At 37.2% G+C, this 11410-nt stretch overlaps 1 protein-coding gene across 1 annotated transcript; it reads right to left on the reverse strand.

Moving 5' to 3' along the window:
- Positions 1-1402: 1402 nt before the first annotated feature.
- Positions 1403-2420, reverse strand: LOC101966631 (proline-rich protein 3). Its single transcript, XM_005331717.3, has one exon. It carries the CDS (start codon positions 2400-2402, stop codon positions 1848-1850), a length of 555 nt encoding a protein of 184 aa, XP_005331774.1. The 5' UTR covers positions 2403-2420; the 3' UTR covers positions 1403-1847.
- Positions 2421-11410: the final 8990 nt, after the last annotated feature.

Genomic DNA, 11410 nt, shown 5'->3' on the forward strand with positions numbered 1-11410 from the left:
AATTATTAGGACTTTCTGAGATAGAGACAGAGCATCTGGCATCAGATAGACAGGTAAAGAAGAACACAGAAATCTATAGCAGGCCAAAGACAGGGAAAAGACCTAAAGAGTCTCAGCATTGTGCTTTCCAATAGAATCATGGAGAAATTTCACACAGTCAGCAAACACAGAAGATGAAGCAAATGGTGGGTAATAAGTATCAATGGAAATTGTGAAATACTAGTCTCCTTTTCCAGTATAAGAAATAGAGATGTGAACAGCAGGTTGGCCTCTGAAATGCACAAGGTAAGTCTATAACTAAATAAGTAGCTAGAGAAGAATTCCTAGTATCCTTATATATTAATACACAAACCTGACATATATATTCACACAAAAAATAGGAGTTCACCATTCTCTTTTAAAATGGGATCATATACAAAATTTCCCAAAGCATTGAATTAAAAGTAATTTTAAGCCTATAAGATTATCATATGCCAAATATTAGAATATATAATAGAATTTTTAAAGAGAAAAAATTATTTTGATTAATTGATATGGAATAGAAGACTATTACTCCAACCATAACATCAAACTAAGAAAATATACAGTTATTTTTTTCAATAGAAACTATTTAACTAACTACAATATACAATTTAATTGAGAAAAAAGACATGCATATTTTGGGGGGGTTTCCACTGCGTTTATTACTAATATAAAAATATGTTAAAAAGAAAAAATTCATTTTCAGTTCTCCAACGGCTCTCATCCCTCCCTCTTGCCCACACAACTCCTGACCCATTTCCTCAGGGCCAGCTCAAAGCTGAACCTGTTTCCTGCCATTTTCGCAGAAAACAACCAGTGCCAGGGATGTGAGGGAAGAGTGTCAGATCAATAGTACAGTCCAGGTTCCACACAAAGATAGGCCAGGTGGAGATTCACAGAATTCAGATGAAAGGGCTGGTGGCTGCACATTGGCATAGTCTAACTCAAATGGGCTGAAAAGGAGCTGGGTAGGGAGGCCCATCTGAGGCTTTACAAGACATCACTGGCCTGTGTCAGTCCAAGAATAATCAACACCAGGAGAAGTACAGGGAGGACCAGGGAGGCAGCCTTGTGGAATTTCACAGTTCTCCCAAGTTGGGATGTGGAGAAAAGTCTAGAGGGCACCAAGAGCCCCACTCATTTTGGCAGAAAAACTTATTCTAGTGTTGGGAAAAGCACAAAAATGCCACAGACACTGAGACAGGCGACGGGGGATGCACAGTTTCAAAAAGCACCATGATCACAGACCACAGCAGTGAGGATCATGCTACAGACAGAGAAACTACGAAATCCAAAAGCTGGGGCAATTGCCTTTCAGGGAGCAACTCTGAACCAGTCACCCAAACTTGACCCCAGGTCAGAAAACCTGGCGAGTTTCCCAAGCAGCTGGAAACACTGGGATGTCACATTAAAAGGACTTAAAACAAGCAGCTAAAGTGGGTAGGGAACCACTCCAGGGCTCTCAGGGATTGAGGGCAGTACTGGGGACAGGTGGACAGATGCACGAGAAACAGCACCAAAGAGGTTTCCTGTTCAGCAGTCATTTGGCGAAAGGCAAGAAGATCCAGGAGGCAGTTGAAGGGAGCAAGAAGGGGTCCCAAAGGCACGTCTCTGGAGGCTGGATCAGAATACAGAGCGCACTGCGCACCAGTGATGAAACACAACTCTGGACCCCAAACCAGGGAGGTGGTGGATGGGGGTGGATGTGTCATTGACCGAGAGTGTTGGGTGGAAGAGCCTCACAGTAGCCATCACAGGGCTATAGGGAAATACATGGCCGCTGGGTCACAGAGGGCTCCTTCCAGCCTGGATGGGAAGGCACAGTCTCACAGAGGAGGTCCATTGACGCCTGGGTGGTAGAAGGCACAGAGGTCTTCATATCTACAGTGGCCTTTTTTGGAAAAGTGTCGACAGACGGGGCGGTCAGATTTGTCTTCCATAACCTGGGGGCCATCCTTAGGCGGGCAGGTATTCTTGATAAGAGACCAGCTTTTGAGCCTTCGAGAGTTTCTCTGCTCTTTGTGGAAGCTTTCTCTGGAGGGACCCCCATGGACTGGCCCCAGAAAAGGGGGTTCAGCACTGAACCCCCACCAACCATGACCATATGGGCCAGACCTGAGGCTGAGGCCTCCCCAGATTGGGCCTCTGCTCCAGGGAGGAGGTGGGAGACTCATCAGTGGTGGAATCATCAGTCCCCTTGATTCTGGAGGACCTTTGGGAAGAGCTGGTTTGGGGTCATCAGGCTTTCCATTGTCCTTGCGGGGAGGGTCCAGAAGGCTGGGTGGTCGGATGGGACTCTCATCCTCCTCATCTCCAGTCTCTTCCTGCTCGGGCAGTGGTGGCTGCTGCTGTTGCTGATCCTGCTCCTTTGGTTTCGGCATCAGGGCTGCAGCGGGATTTGGAGGACAGTGAGCAAGGCATACATATTCTTGTTTTCATTAAAGACTAGCAGTCTCATTCCCAGATGGAAAAAAAATATATTATTCCATTTGTTTTGACCAACATAGTATAAGAGTTATAATCTCTCCTCTCCAATCTTGGTAGCACTCACCTTTCTAATTATGACCAATCTGATGTATATATGATTGGTAAGGTAGTAATCCAAGAAATGGAACTGAATATAACACTGAGAAACAATCTGATGTTGTTTCTCAGTGTTATATTCAGTTCCATTTTTTGAATTACTACCTTAGATATTCAGTGGCAAATCAGGCTTTTATTTATCTAAATTACCAATGTATATTCTTTGACTATTTTTCCACTTAAATTTCTACGATTTTCTTGTTATTCTTGAAAAAAATCACTTCATATTCTTTTTTAAAAAGGTCTCTTCTTGACTTTGCATGCAAATATTATCTGCCAAACAATCAAATAGCACCTTATTCTGTCTATAGCAGCCTTTGTTGGGCAAAAATATTTTATTTCAACAAAAGCAAACCTAACTATTTAACATCTTAGAATTCATACCTTTGAAATCTCATCTAAAACGTCATCCTCCTTCCCTGTTACAAAATATTCTCTGTTTCCTTCTATCAGTGGCATTTAACCTTTTATAGTAAGGCCTCTAACATCTCAAACCTACTGCTATATTGGTAAAACAGAAATCAACTTTGTTTTTCTCTTTATAGTAAGCCAAATTTCTCCAATGTCAACACTAAACTGCCTATATTTGTGGTTCATTTTTATCATACATAGTATCCCTAGAACAAGCATATTTCTCAGGAAGAACTCAAGATTGTAAAAGATTTTCACAGAAGTTACTGGGTCTCTTATTAAAGCATATGCAAAAATGGTGAGTCTCCTATATTCCCTTTTAATTGTTCAGGACCCAAGTGTTATGGTTCAGAAATGAGGTGTTTCCTAATAGCTCACCTGTGAGACAATGAAGAAGGTTTATAAGTGGAACAGTTGGGTTATGAGAGCCTTAATCCAATCAGATCATTAATCCCCTTAAAGGGATTAACTGGGTAGTCATAGGCAGGTGGGATGTGGCTGGAGGAGGGGGGTCACTGGAAGTGTACCTTTGAGGTTTACAGTTTGTCTTTGTTGAGCAGATTTCTCTCTGCTCCTTGGTGGTCATGGCCTGACCTGCTTTTCTCTGACATACTCTTCCATGATGATGTTCTGCCTAATCTCAAGCCCCAAGGAATGGAACCTCTGTGTATGGACTGAGACCTCTGAAACTCTGAGCCACAAAATAAACTTTTCTTCCTAAAATTGTTCTTGTCAAGCCCTTTAGTCACAGCAATGAAAAAGCTGACTAAAACACCAACCATAACTTATCATTACATTTTTTCTATGTGGTATTTAATTAGTACCTATTTGCTTCACTCTTCAAAATCACTTACATTTTTTAAACCACCAAACTTCTTCATTGTAAAAGTTTCCCTTAGGAAATAGAAATCTACCCAGTCTTCAAGTTAGGGCTTCTTAAAATTCTTTACATTTGTTGGCAGAGGTGAAAGCTAACTTGCTCCACCTATGCAATATTGGTCTTCCTGAGCTAACTTGTGAGGGACTTTTTTTCTAGAAGAGCTACATAAAATGACAGGAAAAAATATTACGCAGCATGAATAATAACAAATGGGTAATCAAATCTCATGCTTCAAGAAATAAAGTAATTACTGCAGGATTTAGAAACTGGAGCCTATCTCATCCATAAATAGCACTGTCCAAATCACTAGAGACTTTGTATATAAATGTGTATGTGCATTTAAGTATGTATGTTAATATGGGTTTGTGAGTGAGAGACAAATCATATCTATTAATAGAGACCTTGGAGTGAGACCAAGTATGCTTCCTCCTCCTAAAATTCTGTATCATTCAGTAGAAGAAATCAGAGCCTAGATTGTACAGGATTTTGTTCTACACAGACATAATAAATCTGAGATTTTCATTGTTTGTCCATGTCCTTTTGCTCACTAGAAAATAACCTCCCCTGATGCTGTGCTAAATTCAAAAATGCCAACCAACACTCATGAAAGATATTGCTTGTAGAATTCATCTTGCAAAACACTTATTCCTCCTTCTTGTGGCTTGGACTCATTTGACAGTTTGGGAGCAAATCTGGCATTTTTCACAGTATCACCACTATATAAGAAACAATAATAAAAAAACAGCACAATCCTGCACACTCTTCCTTTCCAACATGGGCTGGGCAGAATAGCTTCTGCAATGAAGCATAGCAAAAAAGGGCAGATCTGCCATCAAAAATGCGGTGACCTTGGGCTGGGGATGTGGCTCAAGCAGTAGCGCACTCACCTGGCATGCTCGGGGCGCTGGGTTTGATCCTCAGCACCACATAAAAATAAAAAATAAAGATGTTGTGTCCTCCAAAAACTAAAAAGTAAAAAATTTTTAAATTCATTCATTCATTCATTCTCTCTCTCTAAAAAAAAAAAAAAAAAAAAAAAAAAAAAAAAAATGTGGTGACCTGAGGATAATACCATCAACACTCACACCTGTCATCCCAGCAGCTTGGGATGTTGAGGCAGGAGGATAGCGAGTTCAAAGCCAGCCTCAGGAATGGCAAGGTGCTAAGCAACTCAGTGAGACCCTCTCTCTAAATAAAATAGGGCTGGAGAATGTGGCTCAGTGGTCGAGTGCCCCTGAGTTCAATCCCCTGTTACCCACCCACCCCCTCAAAAAGAAACCAGAAGTTTGTTATGAAGTTGGTGGGAACTCCAAAAGTGCAGACGGATACCAAACTCAATAATCATCTGCATCAAAGGAATAAGAAATGTTCTATATAATATCCACACGTGGTTGTCAAGAAAACGTAATGACGATGAGCATTCACCAAACAAGTTGTGTATTTTGTACCTATATCCCAGCTGTCACTTGTAAAAATCCACAGTCAATATGGATGAGAACTAAGCATTGATTGTCAAATAAAGTTATAAAACAAATTAGCATTAAATGAAGTAGGCTTGCATTATGGGGAAAATACTGAAAAATATGATTTTTTGTTTATTTTTGTTTGTGCAGTTTTAAAAAACTTTTTTTGGTGGAATTGTTCAGAACATAATCCCAACATTATCAGTGACTTTTGCCTTCACTGCTTGTACTAACAAAACCAGTGAAGTTGACACAAAATTTTTTTTTACCTAATTTCAAAACATTTAATGAAAATCAGAGATTAATGCAGTAAAAGATTAGAAAACAAATTAAAACCTAAATGGGTTTTCTTTGGTTGGAGATTATATCACATGAAATCAGTGTAAATTGATGTTTGTCTTTCCCACTAGACTATAAACACCTTGAAGATCAGGACTACATTTTATTCACCTTTACACACTCATTCCTGACATGTTACAGTCAATAAATTAAACTGCTAGGGGCTTCAACTATTAGTACTCATCAGAATCACTCATTGGAAGTTTTACATTTTTTGGTATTAAATATATTGAAACTATCAATTAACTATTAATAAAGACAGTTTAGGGGATTCATTTAAATTGGGAATTATGCAATTATACTCATCATTGCACCTACTCAACTTTGGATTGCTCTAATGTGAGAGAGGTAAGTTAGATGTCCAACCCACAAGAATACGAAATATATTTAGGAGTAAATCTATAACCAATACTGTTTCTTAAATAGGTGGTCTTGTTTTTTTAGTAATTTTGCTTTAAGACAGTTATGAAGATTTGTATAGAAATTTAGTGGTTATTCAATAAGAATATGCAATCCTAGACAGAACTAATTGCAGTCAGAAATATTTCACCAGGACTTAAATGTCTTCTATCATCGAAAATGTATTGCTAGGTTTTTAAGATGCTATTAAAAATGCTATTCAGAAATATGTGAATACACATTGCAGCCCAGATAAAGTAAAAGTGACAGAGAAAATCACAGTGCAAATTTCTAAATAAATTAATCAGGAAGGAATGCAATATTATTTATGGTAAAAAAAAATTACTCTTTACTTCATCAAAGACAATCTCAAAGATAAGAATACAGATTTATCTAATAGCTAACATGTTTTCTTAGAAAGACAGATATCCTCTTCATATCTCTGTATGTTGTATATGTAGATGTATGGGGGATATGGGTGGTACATACACACACATATATGTATATGGGGTATGGGTGTATATAGATAGATAGATAGATAGATAGATATCATATATATATATATGATAGATAGATAGATATAGATATATATACATATATATCCTTGCAAATACTTCCTTATTTCTAGTATATTCTAATCTTCGAGTCTTCCAGTTCAGTCAAGGTAAAGAGAAAGAAGATCTATGTGGGAGACAAAAAGCAATATTCATTTGCCAATCTTAGCTGCTAGGAATTAAAATTTATCAAGCAGCAATCAAATGACTAGAGCATCTTGATTGCTTTGGAAGTAGTCTTCTTCACATATTCTTCAAAACAAGGACGAATGATTGACCTATGAAAGCAAGTCAGTAAACATTTATTAAAGACATAAGACCAAAGTTGGTAAAGGTCTTATTAGTTAGCAGTGTGACCTTCTTTTACCTGGATTCCTTGAAATAATATTCTATTGGCCAAATAAAGAAAAAATGTCTAGCATTCTGGGCATACAGGAGTAAGGAAATTGAGGGCCCTGTTCCCCAAAATTCTATCTAAAAAGAGCATCTCTAGACTCAGACTTTTTGATATTTAGATCTCATTAAATAAACATGTTTTTCCTCTCTTGATATCAGATTTTAATTCCTGATCAAATAAGGAGTAAGTAATATGAGTACTACCAGATTTGTATACAAAAGCTTACTGGTAAGTGATGAATATGAGTCTCTAAAATAACTTTTCTGGGCATGGTGCCATATGCCTATAATCACAGCGACTCCAGAGGCTGAGGCAGAAGGATCATGAGTTCAAAGTCAGCCTCAGCAACTTACCGAGGCACTTTACAACTCAGCAAGACCCTATCTCTAAATAAAATACAAGAAAGGGCTGGGGATATGCCTCAGTGGTTAAGTGCCCCTGGGTTCAATTCCCAGTACCAAAAAAAATTAAAAATTAAAATAGCTTTGACTTTATCAAAACAAAATGCTAATGTAATGGCATTTATTCTTCTTTAAAATTTTTTATTGATACTTTCCAGAAAAATTAATCTTTGAGATGATTGTGTTAAGACATCAATTATTCAGTTCACATCTTAATTTCCTTATTCTAGGAATTGGCACTGACTCTATAACCAATAGATGAAGGCAATTATGAATAAATTAGACATTCTGTAAATATGTACAGACTTAACTACTAAAAGGGTGAAAAATTGGGTCACTATCAACACACAGTATTTTAAAGGCCTGCTTGAAAATAAATCTACATAGACTTACTCTTATATTGTGGAAACATACTTATAGACTAAAGTAAAACATTCACAACCCACAAAGAGGTAGTTTTTTATGTTTTCAAATTCATGATTTTCATGGACAGATGGACCACATTTTCCTTATGAACTGATCAAAACACACCTGAACCAGAATTTTGTAGTTTCTTGGTGGGCTAGACAGCATAACAAATTGTTATTCAGATGCCTAGGACATTCATTCTGGTGGTTTGTTAAACTGTAGAGAGATGCTAGGACAGTCCCTGAAAGCCTGGGATATATGATCTCTGTAGCTATGGAATATTACAAAGTTGGAGGCCAGAGAAAAGAGAAGCAAAAGGAAATTTAAGAGTCAAAACAAACTGCCTAGATAAACGATATTATTTTAAGCAGAAAACTTTGAACATCAGGATAAATAAGTAGATACAGAAAGACTTCTAAAGTACCAAAAAATATGTTACTTTATGAAACCTGCAATTAACCAAATCAGGTTTTGAAACATCTCCTATATGCTGCCAAAGGGCAAAAGAGATTTTTACTTATGAATGGATGAAGCATTTATCAAACTAATCCACTGAAGCAAGGACATTTTACCTGGAGAAATAAAATGGCTAATGACAGAAAATATGAACTCTCCAAAACAAGGCTTACCATGGAATTTACATGTTCCCAAACCAAATACACCTCCCCCCCCCCCCCCGCTCTTCTTCTCTGCAAGAAAATAAATAAATTCTTTAAGAAAGGTACCTAGCAGGCTGGCTTGCGTGTGAGCAGCCTGAGAGCTATTGGCTGTCAATGTCATTTCAGTCATTCTGCCAATATATGCTCTCTCTAGCTCATACTGATTGGAAGGGTTTTCTAATTTCAGTCGCCGGTTAGTCTGCTCACTCAGGCATCCTCCTTCCATACGCGAATTCTTCCTTATTACAAGGTCACTTTCACCTTACATCTCTGCCTTCTATTTGGCTGTGAAATATCCAGGTGTTCTGGATTATTAAAACATACACACAGCTTACCCTGCTTGAGAAAGATTATATTCATTTTTCATGGGGTTTTACATCTCATAATAAGCTACTTGTGTGATGATCCATTTTCGTTTTTAATTAGGATGTCCTCTGAATTCCCTTTTTGCTCTTGCAGACAAGAAAAAAAATTAATCAGAAATATCTTTGTGAGCTTGGAAACAATTAAAATGCTATTCTTATAGAGGTGTTATCAAATCAAGAGAATCTGGAATTAGTTGTTTGGTGTTATCATTATCAAAGGCAAACTCTCACTCTAAATGTAAAACATGTCTGATAAGCCTTATTACATAAAGTTAAAACAGCGTTTTAAGAAAGAAAATGGATTCCTGAATCTGGCTTTGAGTATCTAGTATCAACTTAACAGGGTGTCTATTATCAGCAAATGATTATGATAAGTGCTGTCTTGGAAGGGAGCAAATCCTGAGAAGTAATTGGATTTGCTAAATCCAGACTTGCTTTGGCTTTGGTTTTGGCACCTGCAACAAAAAAGGACAGCTGTTCTGGACACCCACCAAGTAAATACTATTAAGCTCATTAACACAAACCTTTTGGCTATGATCAAGTGAAGTACCAGTTTAATCCATTATATGTCTTCTGTCAAGGGACTCCATGGGCCTCGCCCTGCTACTTAGAGAGGTTGCGAGGTGGGATTTGGCAGGCCAACAAAATCTTTTCCATCTTTAACAGCTTTGAGTTTTATTTATGATCCAGTGAAATGGTATGATAATGATAATGACAATAATACCTCGGATGGGTAAACACCTCAACCCTAAGTTGCTCAGAGGGCTCTGCTGATATTTATCTAATTAATCCTCACCACATGCTTGGTAAGGAGGCACATGGCATCATCTCTGGTTTACAAACAAGAAAAACAAGGCAAAAAATGACTACCCTGGGATCACAAAGTAAGTTAGTTTGGAAAAAAATAATATGCCCAAGATTTCTCATCTCTCAATGCAATGCTATAATTAAAATAGCAATTGTCATGATTTTAAGATTTCTGATTTAAAGAAAACATATACATAACTGAAATGTTATATTTGATGACTGCATGCGATTGCTCTGGGGGCATTAATCAATTAGCGTCAATTAATAAGATATTGAGGTGTGTGAACATATTCTGAGACAATCTATAAATCTTTTTCTTGTCCACAAATGTTGAAGACTGTTTGTGGACCAACTTCCAATAGAATTAAAAGGGCATAGTGGGGCAATAATTTAGGAAGACTTTCATGCACTCTTCCACAAGAAATCAAAGACCATAATACATAAATAAACCTAGATAGTCTATAACCTATTTCATGCTTATTGTTTAAACAGGTTGTTACCTCTTGAAAAGTACTTTGAGTGAGATCATGATTATGTTCATGTTACTAAAGCAATACCATAAATAAGACAATCTGGTAGAGTCCATCGGAGCCTTAGATTTTTTTAAAATGTCAACTTAAGGAAAAGTGACCACAGACACTTAGCTTGAATAATCAGTGTCAGGGCTTCTATTCTATGAATCATCAATCTTTGTCTTTCCAAGGCCAACTGAACATTCAGTAACAGCCATTGGAATTAGACAACTGAACATTTACTATGAAGCCGACAGCCTTTGAAACTACTAAAATGGGACAAATTGCAAACTGTTAAGCAACTTGTGCATATTTTTCTGGAGCTATATGTTTGTTCTTTTCTTGGCAATGAGTACATTTCCACTTTTTTTGTTTTGCAGCTATAAAGATATTTTCACCTTTTTTTTTTTGAGCCAGCACACCCCTCTAACACCACCATTAAGCTAGAAGTGGGTAAGAGTTCAGAAAAAGGATTTTGCTCATAGTTCAAAAGCCATATGAAACATAATTTAACTTTGTTGGGGGCCACTATCCTGAAAAAGTGACAGTAAGGATGGAGAAAGGAAAATAGACATATTTTAGCAACAGAAAATGAAGTATCTAGTACAGGGACAGTAGCTGATTCATCTTTTAGATGACTATTTTAGCTTTGATGCTCAGAATTTCTGGGTTCTCTGGACTGTCTGCTCTAAGTACATTTCAATCATAGAATATAATTCTTTGTAAGTTATTATGCCAATTTGATCATTTTTGTATGCTAATACCATATATATATATATATATATATATATATATATATATATATACACACACACATAATTTTAATTATGTGAGGCATTGTGTTAGGCCATTCATGGCCAGGCCAGAATCCAAATCCTGAAACACTGATGATGAGTGTCATATCTCTTTCTAATATACAACTGTCTCCCCATGTAGGCACTGGGTTTTTTAAAATGACTTCCTTTATGGTAATTCTATGAGTCTACTTGGGATGTTACCCAAGTATCATTTTTGAGCCCATAACAAGTATAATTAGAAGATAATATGAAATCTCATAAAGACTTAACTAGGTCCCAGTAAAAAGAGTTCAAATTACAATTTTCTGCCTATTTCCTTCCTTTAAGAATAGATACTTTGTTCAAATGAATGTGGTTTTAGGAGTACAAAGTCGATGGCATTCACCCCCAACCCCTGTCTCCATAGCCATTAGA

The sequence above is a fragment of the Ictidomys tridecemlineatus genome, chromosome 9, assembly GCF_052094955.1.
Source record: "Ictidomys tridecemlineatus isolate mIctTri1 chromosome 9, mIctTri1.hap1, whole genome shotgun sequence".
NCBI lineage: Eukaryota > Metazoa > Chordata > Mammalia > Rodentia > Sciuridae > Ictidomys > Ictidomys tridecemlineatus.